The sequence below is a fragment of the Phocoena sinus genome, chromosome 1, assembly GCF_008692025.1.
Source record: "Phocoena sinus isolate mPhoSin1 chromosome 1, mPhoSin1.pri, whole genome shotgun sequence".
Classification (NCBI taxonomy): Eukaryota; Metazoa; Chordata; class Mammalia; order Artiodactyla; family Phocoenidae; genus Phocoena; species Phocoena sinus.
In genome coordinates, this window is record NC_045763.1 from 46,598,771 (window position 1) to 46,624,969 (window position 26,199).

General features: G+C 37.0%; 1 protein-coding gene across 1 annotated transcript in view; it reads right to left on the minus strand.

Annotated features, from left to right (window-relative positions):
* Positions 1-26,199, minus strand: part of USP24 (ubiquitin specific peptidase 24) — a 150,196-nt gene that overhangs the window by 81,161 nt on the left and 42,836 nt on the right. The window contains 14 exon segments of the mRNA XM_032626396.1: positions 4,687-4,734; positions 4,934-5,095; positions 5,187-5,282; positions 5,489-5,596; positions 6,151-6,254; positions 6,451-6,565; positions 7,687-7,845; positions 8,463-8,537; positions 11,053-11,118; positions 14,936-15,001; positions 15,336-15,371; positions 21,308-21,430; positions 22,113-22,256; positions 26,018-26,085. Of these exon segments, the coding sequence (XP_032482287.1) occupies positions 4,687-4,734; positions 4,934-5,095; positions 5,187-5,282; positions 5,489-5,596; positions 6,151-6,254; positions 6,451-6,565; positions 7,687-7,845; positions 8,463-8,537; positions 11,053-11,118; positions 14,936-15,001; positions 15,336-15,371; positions 21,308-21,430; positions 22,113-22,256; positions 26,018-26,085 (1,370 nt within the window).

Genomic DNA, 26,199 nt, shown 5'->3' on the forward strand with positions numbered 1-26,199 from the left:
AGTGGTCTAAATATTAAAGAAAATATCCATGGTCTGCTTGTATTTCCTAGTTAAAACAATTTTATGAGAGAATTCTACTTTTATTAATTATTACAGCCACTTCACACTTATACTTTATATTTTTCAAAACACTTTTCAAATATGTTATTTCTGAAACTGGTACATGACAATCCAGATCTTCAAGTACATATCTGAAAAGTCTGATATTCATGCGATACGCTTTAAAGAGAATTGCTTTTGAATAAATAGCATCTTTCAAACTATGTGATTTCATTATAAAGGTTGTAGGAATGTCAGATTAAACACTATCGATCAATTGAAAAGTAACTCTCTAAAAAACTGAGTAACAGTTTAAGTCCTTAGCTTTTACTTTAAAAACTGTATTATTGTTTTAAAGCCTTGCTTCTTTAAGTCTTTCTGTAAGATGAAGATGCCTATGGGGCAGAAAACTACTTTTGATGTCATTTGCAGAAAAATATCTTACTACTAAATACGTAAATGTGAGACAGCTACTGCCTAAATAATACTGGCTTTCCTAGAGATTAGCCAATCAGCAAATACCGTATTTCCTGGATTCTAAGATATAGGTTTTATAAATTTTAACATTTCTGAAATGGACACTTCTTACAATTGTATCAAAGAAACTTACCAGCCACTAGGCATAGGAGTAAGTTTAGATATACCTGTCCTTATGTGAGTATGTGCAAACTTAGCTGTTTTCAAAAGGTATCTGTTCATTTACCCATCATTTCTGCTGCTACCTGGCATAGTTTAGCACCAAACAAGGATGGCTTTTTAACTTAAATGTAGATCACTGATTTGTTTCTTGAATGCTATCAAAAACATTACACTATGATATAGCACTGACTAGCCTGTCGTGTCCATCAATTCAATTAAAAGCAAAGAATAACTGCCAGTGGTCTCAGACTTAAGTGTTCTTCAGAGCCAGGAGAATTCGGTGCGACAGACTCATACCCTGTGAAGGGCTGTATCACTTGGCATTAAACGTCTCTCTGTCCAAAGCTGCACCTTGATTCAAGAGAAACTGTTTAACTTGTAGTATATACAACTTAATGAAAGAAAAAAGCAGCTTGAGTTTTTACAAAAAAAGGACACAAAACTCCATATTCTTCAACGTGCCTCAAAATTCTACAATCTTAAAGATTTCAAAGAAGTCCAAAGCACTACACTAGATAATGAGAAGCGGTGTGCCACAGTGAGGCTGTACATACTGGATTAAACCTGTGATGCATGTTGCAATCACTGGCATCTTAGAATCAGAGAAATAAGGTATGTATTAAAGGCCAACTACTTGCAAGACTAGCTAGAATATTTCTGCTAGGATATAAAAGTTGCAAAATGACAGAGATTAAAATTCTAAGGCTTAAGTCCGAACTCATACCTTCCAAAAGGATTACAAACATTAGGATATAAATATAAACCCTTTAGTAAATAATCAGGTATATTAAAAAGTATCATTATGACCAATTAAGTCAATTACGGTTAGATTATTTTCTTTAACATTGAAAATTACCCTTTAGAATCTAAAAAGTATTCCTGATATAGCCTTTCTACAGTTTAGCAAACAAGACAGATGTTATTTATTCCATCATATCATTATGTTGCTATGTTATAAGAAAAATTTAAATTAATCTTCTCCATTTATAAAAGGGGCAGAAGACTATGGTAAACAATTAAAACGAACATATCTGATAATGTCTGATAATGAAGCTGAGGTTTCATAAGTAGGAGTTAATGGTATATCCAAATTAGACTCCTAATGTTAGATGAAGCCGTAGAGGTCAACTAGTTTAGCCTGCAAACCTGTGCCTAAACTTTCCTTATTCATTTTTGTTACAAAACTTGTCTTCTAGTGTTTCCAGTGATGAGGAACTCAGGAGGCAGTGCATTCTGTGTCAGACTGTTTTCATAGGAAGTTCACTGCCCTATCATATTGCAACATGCCTTCCCATAACTTCTTAGGAGACATAAAAAGTTAAGTTGAATCAAACTTCTATAACAATCCTCTAAGTAGCTGAAAAAGCTTTCCTATCCTTTCTTGAGTTCTCTCTTCTCAAAGTTGAATATCCCAGTTCTTCATCTGCCTTGTTTTACCAGACCTAGCCATTTACCTAGAACCAAGTTCAAATTTTTACATGGGTGGACATTTAAAAAGTATTTCCTCCTGTGCTAAGCACATCACTGTGAGGTTGTACTGAGGGCATCTTGCTGGTTTTACTTTCAGTTGTATGTTTTGGCAAGTGGAGGCCCCTCAGGTATGGGTAAGTAACGATTTTAGTGTCCTCACAGAGGAAGGGGAAGAGGTAAGAGAAAGGGAGCCAATATTTATTGAAAGGCTGCTGGGCACTGTGCTAGGAGGCCTTCATATAATGACTTAAGGAATACACAAACACCACTAATTGAGTAAAAATGACTTTTTTTGGTTTAGTAATTTTTTTTTGGATGAGTACATTTAAACTTTTTAATCGAAGTAAAAAATAAGTGCAATAAGAGGGAAAGGGTTGGGGGCAGACAGTGGAAGGTATAAAGGAAGCAAAGGAAAGAGGACCAAGGAAGCCAAGGGTATCCTGGCAGAATCTACAGAAATAAAGTTGAGAAATAAAGGTCAGAATTTCTGAACACAATAATGGAACTTGGGAATTTTAAGAGTGTCAAAAGCAGAGGGAAAGGGAATCAGTTGGAGGAGTAGAGGTAGCTGGGGGGTGGGAGGGGAGTAAGAGGTGGGTGATCTTGTCTTACCCTTTGCTTAGTTTCTGTGTAGCCTGGCAGGGAGACATAATTCCCAGTCAGCCCACCTTGCTGCCTGGCAGGAAAGGGCATAGCATAGAAAAACACCTTTAGTGGCAGTATATAACTCAACCCCCTGCCTGGAGTCATATCGGGGGCTTTGATCTTCCCACTGCCCCCCTTCAGCCATGTGTACTTTAAGAGAGTATCTGCAAAAGCACTCAGTCAACTGAAAAGTGCTATGTATAAATGCAAGTTATTATTATTTGAAATGAAAGAATGGTACGTCAGAATTTCTTTACTGGGAGCAGTGGGATACAAAAAAGGAAGACTATTCCTTTCAAGACTCACAGAATGACTCCAAAATTCTCCCTGTTACTTTTTGAGTTTTGTTATCAAACAATAGACATGAATGAAGCGACTGCAAAGAGAAGCAATAAAGATGCAGCGATGCTACTGGCTACAAGGGCTAAAGTACTGCTTAGTTGTAACAAGGAAGGAACAGGGATCAGGAAGGATTTTTCTGGTTTCAAAAGCCATTTCCCTGGAGGGAGGAAAAAGTCCCTTCAGCTTTGACCTTCATACCTATAAAGAAATGTATCTGTTACTGTGAAGAAAAGACCAGATACCCTTTCCCTCTTACTATTACTATTGAAAGATTTAAACTTCTTAAATAACTCTGGATGAGTTTCAATCATAAAGACAGAGGGTGCTAAATTATCTGAATCACTGAGCTGAGAAAATTCAAATTGTATCTGAGTAGAAAGAGAGCAATGTTGTTGAATTAAAGGAACAATTAATCATAACCTGAGCATTACCAGCTCCAGTTTGTGAACGATTTTAATGTAGAAAATTCACTTGATCAAATTTCAATGTCAGAAATATAACAAAGTTCTTAAATGTCCCCAACTGAACTTTATGACCAAGCATAATTTAAGAGAATAAAAGCCTACTGAGTCACCAAGGCCGCTTAGCAAGAGCTGAGTCTCTGAATTTACTAATGTAAATTAGCAGTATTCAAGATCCTTTAAAGAAATACTTACTAGGAAAGCCAAGAAATATGTTTTACCAATGAAATTCCTAAGCCATTAGCTATTTACTAAAACCTTTTCTTATGATAACAGTGAAATGAAACCCCTCTCGCTGCTAGGCTTTGTTTCATCTGGGCAACCTGAGGGCCTGCGTGAGAGGAGGACATGCTCTGATCAGGGCTGCTGCAACCACGGAAGCAGGCTCCAGTGAGCAGCTACTGACTGCAGCAACAGGAGAGCTACAATCATCACTACACATGCTGCTACCCACCCTTTCGAAGGACGGCCCTTAAGTCCACAGTCACCTGGAGGCCAAAGCCCTGGAGCGTAGGACTTCACAGCACCCATCACTACCCAGTTCTACCTTCTAAAATCGAGCCCTAGCAGCAGGCACTCACTCAATAACCGTTTGCGTAAGGAATTACTTGAGGAACACATCTGAACCAAGCACCTAGAAAACGACTACGTGCCAGCAACGAATGAACTTCCTTCTTCCCTTCTTTCTCTCTTCTGACTCTATGAATGTTCCTCCATTTCTCTCTTATGGGAGAAAAATGGACACGATATTTATTTAGAATCCACTGTGCTTATTAAAGATGTGCATACTTTGGATTTAATTTTAAAAAAGAAAAACTAAGTTGAAGGTCTTACAATCTTATGAAAATAATATAGTAAAACTACTCTTTGAATGTGACCCTGGATTTATTTTCCCCTTTGACAGTCAATAACCCCCAAGCTTTAAATAATAAGCACAGGTCATAAGCAAATATTTAAACAGCAGTGTGTATCTGAATATTATTCGAAGAAACACTAAAACATACTTTTATCTTAAAATTATAATTCAATTTATTAAAAGGAATTATTAAATTAGTATACCTTTTAGTTGGTTCCATCTGCAAATTCTTACCTTGAATCCATCCTTCTTGTTTTTTTCCAAACCTGACCATTCTCCAGGCTGAAAATGAATTTTAAGAAATATAAGTGACTTGGTAAAAGCAGTACCTATAATTTCCCAATTTTGGACTCTAAGGTATGAGCTTCCAGGTAGGACATTTAGTTTAATTTACATAATAGGGGAGGAAAATTATTTGGCTCTAATTACTCAGACAATACTGTTGCTCTGACAACAAAACTAGACCAAAGATAAAACCAACCCTTTTAATATCTTCTATGCACTTAATGATGTAGCTCCTCTTGATTGCTTCTTTCACTGCATACGCATCACTTAGGATTGTCAGGTGCTCCTCCAAAGCTTGCTGAATAAGGCTACTGGGCAACGTTGGGAGATGAGCCAGTTCCCAGAGTACATCTAACACCTACAATAAACCACATGTGATGAGCCAGCCCATACGCAAGTAAAGCTGCTTTAAGTACTTGTAGCTAGAAAAAGTCATTTGATTCTCCTGCCTTTCCAGAAGTGGTCTCAAAGCGAGCTTCACGGCCTATTCGTCCAATCAGGCTCAATAGCTTCTGTCTTACTCTATCGCTCTCGGTCTCCCAGCTCTGTAGAACGAAAAAGAAAAGACACAGGAACTGCTTCCCATCCCCATTTGATCACACTGGCAAAATAGGCAAAAACTTTAAACTTGAGCTAAAAAAGTTTAATAAAGTAAGAAGAGTACGGTTAAACACTGCTAATTTAGAGGGAGGAGACTTCAAAATAAGATTGTTTTAGAAATATTTAAAAGTAAGCATGTTTGAACACATACCTTCTGAATGAGAACAAACAAATGATTAAGCTGATCTGAATTAAATTTGACAGCTGCTGCAGCAATAATAGTATGGATATTCTCGATCACAGTAGATGATTGTCCTGACTAGAAAAGAAGACATTGGGAAGAAAGTTAAGTCTTGGAGACTGGAAAAACCCAAGTCTTTCCCTGTTGATTTATAGAAGCAAAAGCAAAACAGTAACAAAGATAAATTGATTCTAGTCTAACAGCATACATACACTTGCATGATAAAATTGGCTACAAGAAGCAACCATTATTAATGGTTATCTGTTGGCCTTGTTTAAATTCCTAGAAGCATTAAATCTCTAAAAAGACAATGTAAAAAAAGATGAGAATCAAGTTCTCAATCTGACATATTCATTTCAAGAGGAGAACAAAGTATTTTCAACTGGCTTAAAAACAATTTAAACTAATTACAAGAAAAACATACTCACTTTTCACATTGTATAAATGATTTTGAGGGTCTCAGTTGAGAGTATTATGTGTCTCATTTTTAAATCTGCTTATAGATACTTTGTGACTTCAATTATTATTTATTTATCCATGGGCAGTAAGTCTCTGCTTTAGAGAGTCACCACCCTTCACCCTTACTGAAAAAAAATGTCAGAAAAAGGCAAAAATAATTCTGATCAACTTACCTGTATCTTCCAAATTTTAGTGAGCTCATCTAAAGACAATTTACTGCCCAAGAGTTCAATAATTCCCTTTATACGATCACAGTATTGTGCTTGGTCTATGTTGCCTAAGAGAAGAAACACCAGAGAGGCAGACAGATACAGTGAACACTAACTTTCTAAATATGATTCTATTTATTCAAAGCAATATTAACTTGCTATAAGATTATTTAAAGGCTAATATAGTCAAAGCAACAATTTCATACCTTTTTTATACAGAAATATATTATTTATGTGTTAGGTAACCTTTTTTAAGCAACTTACCTTCCAATGCAATTGACAGAACTGAGTTCTCAACTAGCCAATCTAACAGTCTGTCTGTATCTATAGCATTCTTCACAGATTTGGATAAAGTGCTATCTTCTATTAGTTTGGTTACCTAAAAAGACAGGATTATTGTGATTGAATCTAATGCAAATATTCATGATCAAAATCTTCATATATATTTTGTGCCTTTTATAGTGTTACAATGTGGTCTAATGATTAGCCAAAATGTATCAAAGGCCAGTTATTAGAAGTTAATAGACCACTTATTTGTGATGTCTCTTTAAAAAGAACACAGAGCTCACACTTCCTGGGCCACTGCTGATTGGCTCAGGGATGCACATCTGACCCAAACTTCAATCAGAGCACTCCTCCAAATTCTATACTTGGGACCAGAGAGAAAGTATCACTCCTTCCCGAGTCACAAGAGCTATCCATGGCCATGTCTACCATATGAAAGATGCCACTCTGTAGGTGGAAAGAGAACAAGGCCATGATGCTCATAAAAGCAGAGATAAGACCTGGATAGAGTCCTGGCAGTGATTCAGTCTCAGATTCTAGTTGATCCTGTTGCCCACATGTGTCCCTGCCCTTACACGGTTTGGCCAGTCAATCTCTCATTCATGTGAGACAGCCCAGCCTTCTTCCATTAAATTCCTCTTTTAGTCTAAGATAATTCAAGATGAGTTTATTTCACTTGCAGCCAAGAATCCTAATTAACACAAAACTGAAGGAAAATAACTGGAATTATGACTGAGCTGTATTGGCGCCACTGGAAACTCACCAAAACCAACTATGCTCATGTAAAGTTTAGGAAGCTGCAGAAAATTACTTCCATCATTTTGCTTAAACAAAACAAAATTTTGCCTCAACCCCGGTTAGAAGATTTGATTTAAGTAAACACATATCTGAAATATAGTAAAAGGAATTATACCCTTAGGGTAAAAAGTAAATCTCAAACTGTATATTCCAAGGAATTATGTTCTAGCAAATTTCACCAGAACACTAAATAGTTCACAGAACGAATTTGGAATGTAATACGTATAAAAATATTGCTTTATTAACAATTATAAACATGTATACAATTTTATATATAATCACTGTTATTTCTTTTTGTAGGATTACAAGAAATTATTATTCTTTATTTCCCAACATTTTTATATTAATAACCACAAGTTCTGGAAGAACTTAAAGTGTCTGTCCTTTAAGTCTTCCAGAAACGGACGCAAAACTTACTTCTTTGAGGGAATTCATTTTAGCGCTAAAATGAGGTGATTTCAGCATGCGCAGTAGGATGTCTAGTCGAAGGTCGTCCACAACGGTCACCAGATCCGGTTGGAAGCGCATGCAAAGTAACTTAATGGCAGACAAGAGCTCCGGGATGCTAACCAATCTCTTTTATTTAAAAACAAAATACACACAAACGTACAGATACATAAACAGAAAAAAACAAAAAGGAACCATGAAAACATTCGATGCCAATTCTTACACACACACAGGAATACAGGACATTTTCAATAACCATGGTCTAATGGTATATGATATTCCACATGGTCGATAAACTACATTTTACTTCTAAACAAAAGTTAGCACATGTGTGAGCAAAGAAAAGGAAAGTGTTCTGTGATAAATTCAAGGTAGACAAAATAAATCACGTTAAATTTAAATGCTATAATTGCTTTAAACACCTTTGGATGGCTTTTAATACTGAATTATTTTAAAGCTTCTTCAATGCTATACCAATTATACTACTATCAAAATCAACATGTTAGTAAAATTCTTAATGGTATCACTTGCTGACAACCCTACATTCATTCTATTGACTGAGGTAACACCAACCACTTGGTATTTCAGACAAAACATTTTTTGGTTAGGAGATGTAAAATTAATTTGATGTGAGTTGTATGTGACCAGAATCCAAACAGCAATGGTGTGTGAACCTTGCCCTAAGCCCTGGCTCTGCTTCCATGGACCAATAGGCATCGGGGCTACTTGACTGGAGAGAACATTACCTTATCTTTAAGGTCCTTTTCTTCCACACTCCGCACGTCCTGGATTGTAGTAAGGATGACTGGGTCCAGCATGGGCTGCAAGAAAACAGTACTAAAGTTAATAAGGACCCCTGAATCTGTCCCCAAACTAGAGAGGAGACACTTTTTTATTCACATTTCATAAAGGAGAGGGTGCTATGCAAAGATCGGAATTCTAGTATTAGAGCAGCCACTAACTAGGTAATACCATTCCAAGTAAACCCTTAACTGATTCTGTGCCTCAGCTTCTTTACTATCATATGGGTGCAATCCCTCTTTACTATCTTATAAAAGGTCCTTTGAAGAGCAACCAAAGACAACCAACGACACACCGACTAACTTAAGACATTAAGCATGAGTATGTACTATTTTTGTAATAAAGTATTTTGCATTTGACTTAAAAAACGAATATAAGCACAGACCATGAAAAATACACTGTTTTATTATGCATTTATTTTGCTAACTGATATAAATGAGGCCTGTAGACAAGACTCATACAATACACTGCTCCAGAATGGTAGCATAACCAGGTAACTAACTCTAAATAGTATGTGAGAAGTAGCAAACTATTAGCTAGATCTAAATGATCACTTCCATTTAAGTAAAATAATTTTAAAAACTTATCTGGTGACAAGAGAAGATAGACAATATTTGGCTGTCAAAGCAAGAAGACATTAGCAATGAATCAAAATGATATCAGGCAACTGATTATCCTAGTAGAATTTCTTTATTTACACTTATGCCAACTGTATAGTGAGAACTGAGAGCTGTCAGGGTAAGAGGCAAGTCACACGGCTCTTCTCAGCATGTGCCAGCCCTACTTAATTCTCACGGCAACTCTGTGAGACAGGCATGGTTATTATCACTATTTTACAGATAAAGAAGCCAAGTCATAGGAGTTACTTCAGTCTTCCAAAGTCACACAAGGAGCAAGTGGTAGAGACAATTGTTAATTTACATAAATATGGTATGAATTTATTGCTGAATGAACTTAAGGTTAGATGGTTTGATATAATTAAAATAAAGATAAAGTTAAATAAGCTTTGGTTGGAAATTCATATACTTTTTACTCTTTTTAAAGTACACTGTGCTTGGACTTCCCTGGTGGCACAGTGGTTAAGAATTTGCCTGCCAATGCAGGGGACACGGGTTCAAGCCCTGGTCCGGAAAGATGCCACACGCCGCGGAGCAACTAAGCCCGTGCGCCACAACTACTGAGCTTGTGCTCTAGAGCCCGCAAGCCATGACTACCAAGCCCATGCACCACAACTACTGAAGCCCGTGCGCCTAGAGCCTGTGCTCTGTAAAAAGAGAAGCTACCGCAATGAGAAGCCCACGCACCACAACAAAGAGTAGCCCCTACTCGCAGCAACCAGAGAAAGCCCGCGTGCAGCAACGAAGACCCAACGCAGCCAAAAAAAGTACACTGTGCTTACATATAAAACCTGGAATTTCTAAAGAACTTAGTTATTAATTAGCAGTTGGAATATTTACACTGAAGCTCTTTCCATGGAGCAATGCATGGGTTTAAAAGCATGCATTTAAAAATTCAATACTGGCTCTGATTATTAAAAAGCCAATTATTAAGTCAAATCATTTTGTCTCTTTGTCTTCCTGTTTCAGCTACAAAAAGAATGATCGTATTCATAAGCTTAATAAGTGAGAGAACACTAGATGTCTCTAAAGACCTTAGTATCCAGAATGAAGAAATACATAAGTAGCCATCCTGTTTCATTTAAAAAAACTCTAAAGAAGGCACTTAAAACTTAGAAATAGCAGGAATTTCCAGAACCTACTAAAAAAATCCTATATCCCTTGTTAAAATGGCCCTAAGTAAATTAGATATTAGAAAGAAGGAACAAGCGCATACTATTTGCTTCCAAAGGACACTAAGCTTTCAAAACCATTTATGGTGATTTAAAAAAATCTCTGCGAAAGTTTTAAGTTTCACAGACTTATTTCTATAAAGAAAATAATAAATGGAGGTATTTCAACATGACATTTTATTCAGTAAAACTTGTTAACTGAAATGGAAAGGAATAAGAAAATGTAATAAGCCCTAAGCATTAGGAAGCTGAACATTCCACAGCCTTGACTATCCTGTGGCCTGCTGGCGTACAATCTGCAGAGGCAAGAAATCAGACAAGATGTGCTGTTAAACTGTTACTCAGTGAGTGAGTGACTTGGCTAGCAGGCGAGCCCAGCACCACTCAACACTGTTTAACACATAATGGCACTGAACCCTTAAATAATCCTGTAAAGGGGGTAGGGATATATGCCACCTATTTTATAGTGAAGGAAGCAAAGAAAAATATATGCTATAATATGTAATTATATTTGATAAAATGATAAATTAAAAAGGTAAATAACCTTAAATGTTAGGTTTCCTATACCTTAAATTAGTAATCACTTTTATTTATCTTCTGATATTTTCACTATAAAGATAGCTAATCTGAAAAAAAAAAAGTTACTCTAGATTAGGCACAATTCTGAACAACCTGATAAAAAGATAATTTTACTGTTTGTATGTCTTAGATCACCTCTGAAGTAAGTGTAAAATGGCCTATCTTACCTGTACCACTGAGGAGCTGAGGTACTCTGCACACACCCCTAAGGGCTGCACCAGTGCTGATACTGCCTGAAAAAAGACAGTGAAGGTGAGAAATAAATGTGAGCGAGTTTCTTCCTTTTAACATTAAACAAATCCCTTTTAATATGTCAGAGAACATTTTATACTCTTGAATAGAAGAACTGATATAAAGATGTCGATTTATTTAAATTACTGTAGAAATGTGATTTAAATCATAATATGCCAATAAAACTTCTTTCAAGGCTTGGATGAGATGATTCTAACGTTCACATTGCAGAATAATAAAAATTTGGATTTGAACAAGGAGAGAACAGTTGGGGAAGGAGTGAAATGTGCCTTTAACAAAAAAATACTTAAGACTTCCATGAAGAAAATTATAAAACTTTACAAAAATACATAAATAGTCCAAATAAATGAGATACCATGTTCTTGAATGGAAAAGACCAGTACTGTAAAAATGAACAAACTGAACACACCTACAAACTGAACACAATTCCACATATGGTCTTGGTGGAACTTTCTAGAGCAGGAGAACCTGACATGCTGGCTATATTCAGAAGAGTAAAAATATGAGAATGATCAATAAAATTTGAGGAAAGACGCTGAGCAAAACTGGCAATACCAATAATGAAAACATTGGAGAAATGGTATAAAGATGGCAGAGTGACCGAACGAATGAATGACAGGAACAGAAGTCCAAGAACAATTCATGTATACACGGGACTCTGACATTTGATAAAGCCAACAAATCAAAGTAGTGAAGAAAAAAATGGAATATTTTTTAAAGGATCTTAACAACAATTAGTTACCCATTTGGAAGAAAATAAAATTGGATTTCTATCTTACACCATATATAAATACATTCTAAACGAATTCAAGAACTAAGTAAAAAATGAAACTGTAGAAGTATAAAATTAAATGAGTATTTTTATGACCTTGAGATGGGGAAGGAAACACTCCCCAAGCAAATCAGAAAAATTTTAAGCCATTAAGGAAAAAATTGACTGTATAAAATTTTGAAGCCTCTATATGGCAAAAAAGACACCATCAACAGAAATGAAAAGAGAAGGAAAAGGCTGGGAAAGAAATTTACAAATACACAAAATAGACATGACATTGATATACTTAATATAAAAAGAAAAAAATAAATAAGACAAGCAACCCCAAAGACCTATGTAAATAGATCAAATTTACAGAAGAAATGCCAATAGTCATATAACAAAATGCTCAAATTCACAGGAAATCAGAGTTTTGCAAATTAGATAGTAAAATACCATTTTTTTGGTCCATCATATTGGAAAATTAAAGACTGACAATATTCAGCACTAATGACAGTACTAGGAAATGACTTTATGGGAGTATACACTGGTCACCACTTTTTGAAAGGAGATTTAGCACTATCAATTATAATTTTAAAATGTATATAATCTTTGAAATCCCATTTTCTAGGAATCTATCCTTCAGATATGGCAGCAAATGTACACAAGGACAAATTTACATGGAACACTCTCTGTAATAGCAAAAACTTAGAAATAATCCAATGCTCATTAATAAATGACTGCATCACGGTACAACAGTTGCAGGAACACACTGGAGCCATCAAAAACACTGATAGCACTAACCTGGAAAGATGTCCATGATATAATGTTATATGAAAGTATGCTACTAGGTATAGTTTGATTACAATTTGGTCTCAAAGAGAAAGAGAGAACATGCAGATATATTTTATATAAACTTAGGAAAAAGTCAGAAAGGCTATGCATTATATGGGTAACCATGACCTAGGAGGTAGATGTATGTGTTGGGGTGGGGTGGAGGACAGGAAACCTTCACTTCTTACTTTGCACAGGTATTATAAACTGACAGATTGTGAATGATTTTTTTTCCCCAGTATTTTTCAAATCCAAAAATATGTAAATATAAATGTAAAATGATGACATTCACTTGTACTCAGTCTTATAACACAGCCTAAATTTATTCTGGGACATAGTCACCTTCTTAACTGGTCAGAAATCAGACATTTATTGTGATTTTTTAAAAAAATTACTGATTTATTTTTGGCTGCCTTGGGTCTTTGTTGCTGCATGCGGGCTTTCTCTAGCTGTTGCGAGTGGGGCTACTCTTCGTTGCGGCATGTGGGCTTCTCATTGCAGTGGCTTCTCTTGTTGCAGAGCACAGGCTCTAGGTGCACGGGTTTCAGTAGTTGTGGCTCGCGGGCTCAGTAGTTGTGGTGCACGGGCTTAGTTGCTCTGCGGCATGTGGGATCTTCCTAGACCAGGGTTCGAACCCGTGTCCCCTGAATTGGCAGGTGGATTCTTAACCACTGCGCCACCAGGGAAGCCCTTACTGTGAAATTTTAATTGTACCTGTTTGCAAAATTAGAGCCTCAATCTTTGCAATCTCCTTCTCCTATGCCTGAATTTCTATCATCTTCTCAATACAACCTAAACAATCTAATTTTACATCAACTGCAACAAACAACACAGTTGTCTGAAAAATGGTCTAGCCTAAGGGAAAAATCTTGGAGGTATCTTTAGCTTCAAGACATTTGATAATAATGAGGGCAAGCCCAGATTCCTATGCATCCATCCTCGGCCAATTTTCATCCAAGGAGGGGAGAAACTTTGGGCTTCTCTGTTTGTTTGTTTAAATAAATTAACTCTGCAGGAAATCAGTGAGTGTTTTATTTAAACTTTTTAAAAAATGAAGTTCATTTCTAATACTGCTCAATGACCTATATAGCCAGTTCTTGAGAAACAAGCAAGCTGGATAAAACCCTATATCTGAACAGGTTTTGTTCTGTCTTGCTTTTTAAGTCACTAACATCTTCCAGGTCAAGAGTCGTCTCTAACATACCTGATCCATTTAATGGGGATCAAAATGACAGCCTAACAACCTAGTTAACAGTCAGGGAGGGAAAAGAGGCCTATGATCAGTGTCAGTAGAAGTATTTATGTGCTGGCAGACATCTGATCTTTAAGGATAAACACTGGGTAGCAAGAAATAGTCTATAACCAACCATAGCACCAGTCTCCCTCATTGACCGTTGTTACTGCTCTCATGCAAAGATGGACCAAGGGAGTTAGGTGATTGGTCATGGTCCACAGAAATAACTGCTATTGTAAGCACAATTTATACCACTTAGGTATATTATTTTACCACATCATTTTCTGCTCTGATCAATTTACAGTAGCTAGCACAGTGTCTTCTACATGGCAAGTACATAAGTAGTTTATAACTGAATGATGAATTAACTAGAGAACAGAATAAAGTGCTCTCGGTTACAAACAGGTCAGCAGTCTGTGAAAAATTAAAGATTAAGTTATTCCCCTTATCACAAGGTTAAATTTGAGAAAATGAAGTTGACATGAAAAGATAATGGTATTGCACCTGAGGGATGATTCTAAGCTCCTGTTATAGCCCTTGTTATCTATGAATCTCTGTAACACCAAAGAGCTGACTAAACAATCTTAAAATAAATTATTTTATTTGTTTCTGGTACTATGAAATAACTTCTGACTTATCTGAGGCATAAAATTGTTATGTACACATATACTTGCCACATATAGCAACTGTCCCTAAATAGCAAGATAATTTCATGTAACCACCACAAGTTAGTAGTTAAGAGAAAAATATCACAAAGAGAAATTAGTGTGGTGAAAAAAAAAAAAACCAAACACCATACACTGAAATTTGCTTATTTTGATTAACAGTAAACATTTCTGTGGTTATCAGAAACATGGAAGCTGCTCCTGTAAAGATTAACTTAAACATTTAAGTTAATTTGTCTAGACCATGTCCCTTGGTTACACAGCAACCCAGATAAAGTGAACTTCCACACTGTACATACAGTGGTTTAACTTACCCCAAGTTCTATATCTTCTGAATGGAGCTTGGCCTGGATTGCTGCAAATCCACCTAATTCTCCAAACTGAGAAGAAAAAAGGTATACATTAATTTTAAAATGCTATACCTTAAGTTTAAGCAAGCAACTAAGGCTCACATTCTGCTTTATCAGTGTGCTCTATAATCCTGGTCTTAAGGGTCATCACAAAAATAATTCCAATGCTCCTGTGATATGCTAGAGGAGATGTGCTAAGCCCTAAAGCTGAGGTTTATCTGTATAAACAGCACATATAAAAAAGAGGAAGTAACTGTAAAACCTATCGATTATTTTCTGTAGCTGTCATCTACCTAAAACACCAAACTCTAGGAAATCTCATTAGAAAATGGAAAACATGATCATATTAATAAAAGCTTTATACCTTATTTACCAAATCCACAACCCATCCATGAGGCTCCTATGAGAAAAGAAAATAGAAATTGAGATGCCAATACAAAAACTTCCCTACTAACCCTCATATTTCTTTTATCCTAAATCAAATGTAGGAAAAAAATTAAAATTTAAAAAATATTTCGAAGTTTTCTCAAATGTTTCTTAACGTGTTTCTTTGACACTACTGTAAACAGTTGCAGGAGTAAGTCTGTATTTTGATGGAATTGCTACAATACGAAGCATTTATGTGTTTTGGGTAGCTGAGATCAGTTTAAGCTCTCTGAGGTACAAGATAACTTGAGTTAAATTTTCTAAGAGAGTTATATTTTAGGAACTAAATTAACTTAAAGAGTAGCAAATCAGGAATCAAGAAATTAAAAGTTTTAGTCCCAGCTGTACCATTAATTACTGTCCTAGAGCAAGCTCTTCTTTTCTTCTCCTTTTCTTCCCTCCTTTCCTTTCTTAAGCCTTCACTGTTCTAGGGGCTGAATAATGTTCTAGTGGCTGGATACAGAACAGTGACTAAGAAGAGATGTGGTACCTGCTTTCACAGAGCTCATATTCTAGCAGGATCAATAAAGACAAGTAAACCAACACATAATTCAGATTGTGCTAAATTCCACAAAAGGAAAATCAAAAGGTCTTCAAATGAAAAAGGAGCCTACTCTGTTCAGAGTGGCGGTCACAGAAAACCTCTCTGAAGAGGTGGTCTTTAATCTGGAACTTAAAGGATGAGACAGATTTAGCCATTCAAAGAATAGTCCAGGCAGAGAGGCTGAAATGGAAAAGGTCCTGTTTGGGGAAGGCAGAAAAGCCTACCTTGTTTGAAAAACTGAGAGGCAACTCTCCCAGCTGGGAGCCGGGGTGCAGGAGAGAAGGTACAGATGAAGCTGTAGAGACAGGAAAAGCCAGATGATGCAGAAATCTGTAGATTGTGATTAGAAGGAAAGCAACAGAGGTGTTTAAAGCAAGAAAATGATGCCTTTTATGTTTTATGGGGATGTTTTGCAGTTATGTGGAGAATGGAATGGAATGGATCAATGAGAGAGTGAAAAGTAGAGATACCAGGGAGAAGACTAGTGCAGTAACTAGGTAGGACATGATGGTGTTTGGAGTAGGATGGTGGCAGAGGAAACAGACAGAAGTCAACTTAAAATCTATGTGAGATTAAATCAAAGGACCCGTTTACAGTTTGGATATGGGGAATAAGAAAAAGGGATGAATCGTGGCTGATTCCTATGTTTTGGCTTGAGCATGTAGGTAGATGGTGATGCCATTTACTGAAAGGGAGAAGAATGAAGGCTGGGGAGACATAATGAAGTTCCATTTTAGGTACAGTTTGAGATGTCTGTGTGGCAACCAAGAGGAGACAGTTGGCTCTTCAAGTCTGTTGTGCTCAGAGAAGAGGTTTGGGCCACAGAGATATAATAAAGCAGAGGGCCATCAGCACAAAGATAGCATTTAAACCCATGAGAACGGAAGATATTTCTTAGAGAGAGTACTCTGGATCAAAGTTGGGTAGAGGTGAAGGAGTCGAGAAAGGAAAGGTGGCTGAGGGGCAGGCAGAAAGCAAGAGACTGTAGGAAGGAAGTTTCAAGGAGGGAGAAACTGTCTGTGACCACCACTCCTGTTGACGGGGTCGAGAGACATTTCCTCTGGATCTAGAAACATGAAGGTGCTGGTGTCTTAACGAGAGCTGTTTCAGTGGAGTGGTGGAGAAAGAAGGCAGAATGGAATGCCTTGAAGAGTTAATGTAGAGTTCAGTCTAGTGACCCCAAACATCTCTCCAGCCGAAAATAACACCACTGGATAAAAACATTAAAAAAAAACACTTTAAAAATATATAGCTGAGTTGACACAAAGTGCTCAGAAGTTTTAAAAAAAGAGAAAGCAGAAATCCTGTGAGGTAAGCAAACTGTGAGGCCAGCTTTCACGCTGTAGGCATCTGTGAAACTCTGGAGACCTCTAGCTTCCATTTTCACAGCCTTACAGTGGCTGAGAAACAGGACACGTAGCCAAGACAGGGTTCAGAGACTAAGCAGAGTTTGTCACATAAATCAAGAACCCAAAGGGCTGCATCCTGAGTGTACGATGAACTGAAATAAACTTACCTGTGGAAGGGAAACAACAAGGAAGCCTGCCTACCTTGACTGTGGTACTGGATTGTGAGAAGAAAAAAATTCTCCAGGAATTTATAACCACAAAACTGCCCTCACATGGCTTTGCTGCTCCAATTCACACTGCCTTTATGGTCTGAAAAACCTTAAGCTGAGAATTTATTCCCAAATCGTAGTATCCCCAGGCATCTGGAAGAAGTAAATCTTTTTTGGAGGAAAGAACTTTCAACTCAGCCCTCAAAAAATCTTCTTAGATTAAATCCCAAGAAACATAAGTTCACAGGAAAACAAAAAAATACGTATAAAAATGTTTTTCTATACACATACATACATATACAAAACAACTGAGTAAAAGCTGGCAGAATCAGACCAGCTTTTAGATGTCAGACATATGCTTGTAAGTTATGCATTAAACATATAAGTTAAGCAACAAACAAGGAGGAGACTGAAAATATGAGTCAAGAACATGAGATAATAAAAAATAAGCAGAGTCAAAAATGAACCAATGAGAATTTATAGAAATGAGAAATATAATAAATGAAATTAAAGACAATGAATAGGTTAAATAGCCTATAGGATACAAATAGAAAAAAACTGGTGAACTGGACTATAGATCTGAAAAAATGTTATCAGAAATGCAGTATAAGAAGACAGAAAGATGGAGAATATGAAAGAGAATAAGGGACATAAGAACAGAATGAGAGGGACTTCCCTGGTGGTCCAGTGGCTAAGGCTCCACACTCCCAATCGAGGGGGCCCAGGTTCGATCCCTGGCCAGGGAACTAGATCCCATATGCCGCAACTAAGAATTCGCATGCTGCAACTAAAGATCCCACATACCGCAACAAAGATCCCATGTGCAGCAATTAAGACCCGGTGCAGCCAAATAAATAAATAAATAAATATTAAAAAAAAAAAAAAAGAACAGAATGAGAAGGTCCAACATGTAGTCAATCAAAGTTCTAGAGGAAGCGAGGCTAATGGGGAAGAGGCAATATTTACAAAGGTAATGGTTGAGAATTTTCCAGAATTGCTACAAGATATAAATCCTTAGATTCGAAAATTCAATTATCTGAAGCAAAATAAACAAAAAGAATACCTCAGTTAATTGCAGTGAGAGTCAAATTGCCAACTATCAAAAAGAAATAAAATAGCCATGAAGAAAAGAAAGACTTCTTACAAAGGAACAACAGTCAGACCAACAATCAACTTTCAATAACAATACTCAAAGCCAGAAGACAGGGCTTACCTGGTGGCACAGTGGTTAAGAATCCTCCTGCCAAGGCAGGGGACACGAGTTTGAGCCCTGGTCCGGGAAGATTCCACATGCTGCAGAGCAACTAAGCCCGTGGGCCACAACTACTGAGCCTGTGCTCTAGAGCCCGCGAGCCACAACTACTGAAGCCCGTGCACCTACAGCCTGTGCTCCGCAACAAGAGAAGCCACTGCAATGAGAAGCCCGGCACACCGCAACGAAGAGTAGCCCCCGCTCGCTGCAACTAGAGAAAGCCGCGCACAGCAACAAAGAATCAAAGCAGCCAAAAATAAATAAAAAAAAAAAAAGCCAGAAGACACTGAAATGATAGCTTTGATATTTTGACAGAAAAATGTATGTCAATCTAGGATTTAAAGCCCAGTGAAAATGTTCTTCAAGGAATAGGAAATAAAGTCAAGTTTAAGCTATCAAAGACTCAACTCCCAATGGACCCCTTATGAAAGGACACTGTAGAGGATGCACTCCAGGAAGAAGAAAAATCATCCCAGTGGAAGATCTGAAATACAGAAGGAATGGTACACAAAGAGATAGCATATAAATAGGGCTGAGTCAAAACACTGTATAAGGTAATGATGACTGTACCTATTTGAGGGGATAAAACAATACAGGAGAGGACTAAGACAATGCACAATAAAGACAAAAGGATAATGAGTCAGGTGAGGAATGAGTACACGAAACAGTCTAAGGTTTTCAAGTACTCCTCAGAAGAGGGTAAAGTTACTGATGAAATTTAGGTTTTGTTTAATTAATAAGTTAAAATTTTAGACTAACCACTAAAAGAGTAACTGAGAGGGAAGGATATGGAATCTTTCATCTGGTTGGTTGTGAAGGGGGATAGAGAATAATGCTGAAGCTAGAGATGGAAGTGGTATCCAGGGCAGAATTTTTAAAGATGGGAAAATACTAGACTCCGTTATACACAATGGGAATAATCTGATAAAGGGGAAAAAATTGAGCGTACCAAAGAAAGAATAGAAATGCTAAGGCATAAAATGCTTGAGAAGGCAAGAGGTAAGAAGAGGGGATCTAGGGCATTTGCAGGAGAGATAATTCCTTTTGTGGTAATGAGAAGATATTAAGAGACAACATTTCTGGGTCTCCATTGTTGTATATGTAAATTGGGAGAAGGAGAAAAAGAACATTTTTTGAGTACTTACTAAACTGAACCACTGTGTTCAGTGTTTTTTTTTTTTTTGCGTTACGTGGGCCTCTCACTGTTGTGGCCTCTCCCGTTGCGGAGCACAGGCTCCGGACGCGCAGGCTCAGCGGCCATGGCTCACGGGCCCAGCCGCTCCGCGGCATGTGGGATCCTCCCGGACCGGGGCACAAACCCGTGACCCCTGCATTGGCAGGCGGACTCCCAACCACTGCGCCACCAGGGAAGCCCGTGTTCAGTGTTTTTATATACATTTGTCATTTATTAATCTTCACAACATAACTGAAGATAAGATTTTAGTATTTTGGGAGCCAAGACTGTATATAAAGAATGCAGACTATGGCACTAGATTGCATAGGTCCCCTCTATAAACAGGTTTGTTAACTTGGGGAAGTACTTAACCTCTGTGTGCCTCAGTTTCTCATCTATAAAATGGGGGTAAAAATAGCACGTAACTCACAGAGCTGTTGTGGGGACTAAATTCCACAGGATATACTCACAGTCCTTTCCACTCAGCTCTCATTTCCTCTCTAGAGTACCGCCTGACCTTCCAAGGTGGCAACTCCTTCCCCTTATTCCATACATAGTACTTATTATTATAATTGCACCTATTGTTTGTTATACTGTGATTTTTTTTTTCCTATTTCCTCCACTATGCTGTAAGTTAGAAGTCATGTCTTATTACTCTTTATACTAAGGGCAGGAACTATTTATTTATATCTCCAAAGCCTAGAATAATGCCAGACACACAGCAAATGTTCAATATATGATTGCTGAACTGAACCCCTGCCTTCTAGATAAATCAATGGACAAGTTTTCTACCTACTACATTGACTTCTTTCAAATGTCTCTCAAAAACCAAAGTGTTTGATCAACAAATTGTCTGAATTATGTACTCCTTGTGGGTATAATGTTATTGGCACTTCGTACGCCTTTAAATATAAAATGAGGATGTTGGTCTGTGCTTAGAAAAAAACAAAAGCTTTAAAGCTTACAGAGTTTAAAGAAAATTATACATGAGATTAACTACTAGATTTTATTTTCTGGGAATAATTAGTCGTTTCAAATGATTTCAAATGCTCTAGCTTCTCAAACATCTCTAAGAAACTGGGACACTCATTAAACTGGGGTTCTGGTAATTCAATAAATAGGGCACTTTTCATGTCATGCAGTCATTTCTCATTTCACCAAACGTTATTTCAAATCTCTAAAGTTCTTCATGATGTTAATTAACAGCTATGGAAAAATATCCAATAGCTGAAAAAAATGTTATGCAATTTTATGAACCATATGGAGTATTTGTCATTTTTCATAGGTTGTTTTATCCTTCCATGTACATTGTCATTTTTGTAGCAGAGAAAATCTTTTTCAATACATTTACCTATAAAAGGATGAAACAAAACTATGTTTACCTTTTGGAAAGTAGATACAGGTGATATAGCAAACATATTTCCCTCTCCAAACACTTCTGCCCAATTCCTCTGAGATGCTTTCATTCTGTTTTTAAAATGGTATTCATTATCAGGATTGAAAGCCTAGATTCAAAGAGAACAGAGAAGCATTATTATTATCTACTTCTATAGCAACACATATTAGCATTAGAAAAGAAGATAAAAATATAGCCTTGGACTCCCTCATTAATGGAATCTTTCAAGTATCCCAACAAAACATATTCCTTAGCCAGTGCTGAGGAACAAAGTGGTGCTCTCCTGTTCTGTTCAATGTTTGCTGTTGGGAAAGAGAAGGGGGTAGCAGGACGGGAGGTCTGATCCAGGCACGGTGATGCCAATGCTCCAGATGTTCTAGGGCTGCCGCAAGCAGAGATGGGCAACAAGGCAGTGAAGACAGAAGTTAGGAGGGAAAACACGAGTGCCCCTTCTTCATGCAGCTACTGCTACTAGTCGGGGGGAAAAGCCCAGAAACCAAACTACATCAACACCCTATGTGACAGTATTTGTGATTTGAATAATCAGGGAGACATAAAGGAAAGCTATTTAATCATTCTAAAAGCTGAGAAAGCTTAAAATTAGAAAGGTATTTCTTTAAAACTGAAAACACAGAACAGTTGTTCTGCTTTTAAAATAAAAAGCAAGAACAGTCAAGTTAATAACTTTAATGATATGATCATGATCACTCATTATTAATTACAAGTCAGAAGGTAGTAGGTATTTTAAACAAAAGCAAAACACAAAGTACTTCATTTTAGACATACTGTACCATTGTAAGCACAGCCAGCAGACCAGTGGGAATTGGATCTTGTTTTATTCTCTCTGCAGCCAGTTCTATTAATAGCATCAACATGTTGTAGATGCCTTCATGAATTTCAGTACCCCACTTGTGAACAGCACTTGATGTCAGCAGCTATAAAAACATAAAGGGCACTTTAGAGTCTTACTTGAAAAGAAAGAAAAGACATCTACAGTTATCAGTTCAGTCTTGACTAATGAAGAGATTATTACCATAACATTTATTTTTATGCAGATGACTTGTTTTAAAAGACCCATAGCTGTAGTCCATCTACTTATCCACTTATTTCACAATCAACACTTAGTTTTGTTTTTCTGAACTTTAATTCCCTTATATTAAGACAGTTTGGGGAATTCCCTGCTGGTTCAGTGGTTAGGATTAGGCGCTCTCAATGTCGAGGGCCTGGGTTCAATCCCTGGTCAGGGAACTAAAATCCCACAAGCCACGCAGGGTGCCCAAATAAATAAATAAAACAGTTTGTTTAAAAGAAAATGTTTGTTTTCTACTTTTCATTATTACTAGGGGAGGTCAAGTGGTGAACAACAAGAAAGAACCTGAGATCAATTCCGGTACTACTATTTTCTAGCTGTGTGGTCTTGAACAAATTTACCAGAGTTCCCAGAGACTCAGTTCTCTCATCTCAAAAGAGAGATAATTCCTACCCACTTCACAGAGACGTCACAAGTATCAAAAGGTATATCAAATGTAAAGTATTAGCGAGGTTTTATTATTAATATATTTTGGCTGTCGTTATTAATCAACATTCCTGGAATCTAAGAAATCTCATGATTTGAACATGCACATTCTTTTCATATTATTTATATCTCAGAAACAGAACTGCATCTTCCCACCTGTTGACCAGATGGCAGCAGGGCTCTGAATGTGAAAAAAATTTTAGAAATACCTTGTCAATTTATTTTGCTTGTATTTTCCTTTCTAGTACGTATTAAAGAAATATACAATTTTTAAAAAAAGTTTAAGCAAATCTAAAATAGCACTGTAACATTGTTTACTTTGCAGCTATTTTTCTTAAATATAAAAAATGGTGCATCTTATACTCAGATAGCAGCTTAGATTTGTTAAAAAGGAAGGAAAAGGCACACAGAAGAATCTAAAATCATCATCTTTGGATTTCCCCAATCTTTGACCTTCTAAGCCCTTGGGGAAGTCTAATTCAGGAACAACTGCCGAAACAGGGAATGGGAAAATGAAAGGATTCCACTTAATAAAATAATGGCAAATTGGTACAGTGGTTTCATGTTTTTGTAAGATCTCCCTTCAGAGGGAAAATACTGTGCTATAAAAATTTCACCTTAGCCACACTGAGAACCCCTTAACGAGAGGGTTAAGACCCTGAAAGAGCCCAAACTTCTCTAGCTGCAGAGGAAAACCTCAGTTCCAGACTTTCTCTATAGCAATTAGCTGCACTATGTGCTCAAATGAACAATAATCATAAGACTGATTCTACATAAGGCAATTACTATTTTTTGCTACTATTTTTGCAAGAATTCTTTTGCCTGCCTATATATTCTTCCTATGCTTAAAAATTAGATAATAAAGCAGAGATTAAGATTTAAGAAGCTTCATGTGACAACAATAAAATTTATGTGGACTAAGCACCACTCCCTCTGTTGTCATCTCATATGTGCCGTTTTTACTTTGAAAATGGAGTTCTATCTACCTTCCAGATGAGGTGAGGCAAGACAGGCAGCACCATGTGAGGAAGAGGCACACAAAGTTTAAACACAACTGTGCACTATGGCCACACCTGGATGTTTTTCCCTGCCTGAATATACTAGTAAACGAATCCAGGGGACTTTGCTGGTGGCGCAGTGGTTGAGAATCTGCCTGCCAATGCAGGGGACATGGGTTCGAGTCCTGGTCTGGGAAGATCCTACATGCTGCGGAGCAACTAAGCCCGTGTGCTACAACTACTGAGCCTGAGCTCTAGAGCCCACAAGCCACAACTACTGAGCCCGGATGCCACAACTACTGAAGCCCGCACGCCTAGAGCCCGCACTCCACAACAGGAGAAGCCACTGTAATGAGAAGCCTGCACACCGCAATGAAGAGTAGCCCTTGCTCGCCCCAACTAGAGAAAACCCGCGTGCAGCAACAAAGACCCAATGCAGCCAAAAAAAAAAAAAGGAATCCAGGCTGGCCTGAAAGTGAAAGGTGAAGAAAGTAGAAATTACAATAAAGCTCCTTTTGTGCACCTTATTCACACAATTGCTTATTACTTGTACTCTTACTCCTTTTTTTTTTTTTTAAAAAAGGGCAGCTTGTGAGAAAAGCCCAGGGAAGGTAGGGAGAGAGCCATCATACCAGGAAACACAAATCTAAAGGCACAGAGAATTCTGTAGCCCTTCTAGTTTAGAGAAATCTTTTTAATAGCTCTAAACTGTAAGAATTGAATGACATTAAACATAATGCAAGGTACCTTTGTGCTCATAGTTTTATAGGAAAAAAACCCCAACAACCGCTTGACCATTTATTATACTATTACAAACAGCTGAGGGCATAAAATAAAACAGTCCTCTGAATCATCTCTGTACAAAGCTAGAGTATTACACTCCAAATATGCAACTTGCTGCTGGACTGACTTGACCCAGGGCTCTCTGAATCTGAAGATCATCAACCTAAAGATCCCTTCCTTACACGAATAAACCCTTTTCCATGACTCTGAATAAACTTGAATTTTCTTTCTCTGCAAATTTATGCATACATTATGATAGGTGTCACAATATGTTACATTATAAAAGTGCTGGTATTTTTTTAAAAAGCTACTATAATTCTTAACAAAATTCTTAAAAGTTAAAACTACAAAATGGTAGATGAATTCATCCAAAATGAAGAAAAACCTTGATTCTCTATAATCCCTGCCTAAATGACAATTTTCAAAGACTTCTCCCTTTTTTCAAAGATGAAGCTATTTTTGTTCCTAAAATTAATTTTGTTCTGTCTTCAGTCTTGAATCAAGGGAGATTCTGTCTGTCAAGACGCAGATGGGAATAACAGTTTGCAAATGAAGTTTATTTTACTGGGTTTTATAATAAATACAAACTTCATCATCTGTAGTTGTAGTATCTTACTTGCATATGAGACAAAAAATGGATGTCAAAACCCAGAAGCATGAGACAGCAGGAGACTCATTTATTCATTCAACAAAGATTTACTGAGCTCTTTCTCTGCACTAGGCACTGGCTATATGCTGGGGAAAACAACAGTGCCTGTGACATCGTCCCTGCTCTTGGAGGATTCAGGACTCAGGCCCTGAATAGGGAACCATGCTGAGTTAGACTGCTTTCAGAAACAGAAGTCCTGTGATCTTCTATTCTCACTGTTAAGAAAAATTGCTTTATAAGAGATGTGGCCATAATGGGGGCAAGCATATCAGTCTAGCTCCAACAGAGATGCTGCCATCCACATGCCGTTTTGCCAGATACAATACTCAATCCAGTTAAACTTTCTATAGTTTAAACGTCTGCTTCTGTCTCAGTAGAATAGTACGTACAAAATGGCCTATATTTTGATAAATAAATATTATCTTTCTAAGTGCCACAATCCTTAGTTTAGTAAGATTTCTAATATCCTAGTGTAAGTCTTCACCTATTCTTTAGCAGTTAAATAGAAGGAAGTAAAAGCTATATTCGACCAAAGACATGCAAACAATTAAATATAGAAGAAATAAATCATTCCTGAGCCCCATATTCAGGGCTACGTTTTTCATTTTTGAGCATTCCTCAGTTGTACAGGATTCATAATCTGGGCTCACATGTTAAAAAACTAAAACTAAAGCAAAAAGCCTGTTCACCTTCACCCCCACCAAAAAAAAAAAAAAAAAAAAAAAAATCAGCACAGCACATTTTTCTTACCTTTTTAAATGCTTCAGGCATACACCTATCCATAAATCTTTTACAATTCTCATCAGACTCAGAAAGACCTTTGTAAAATAAATGAAACAATATGCCTTATTTAGATTTTAGGTAGTTGCAGAAATCATATATATCATTCCAAGCTCATACATATGGAACTTATTACAGAAACCTTGATTCTT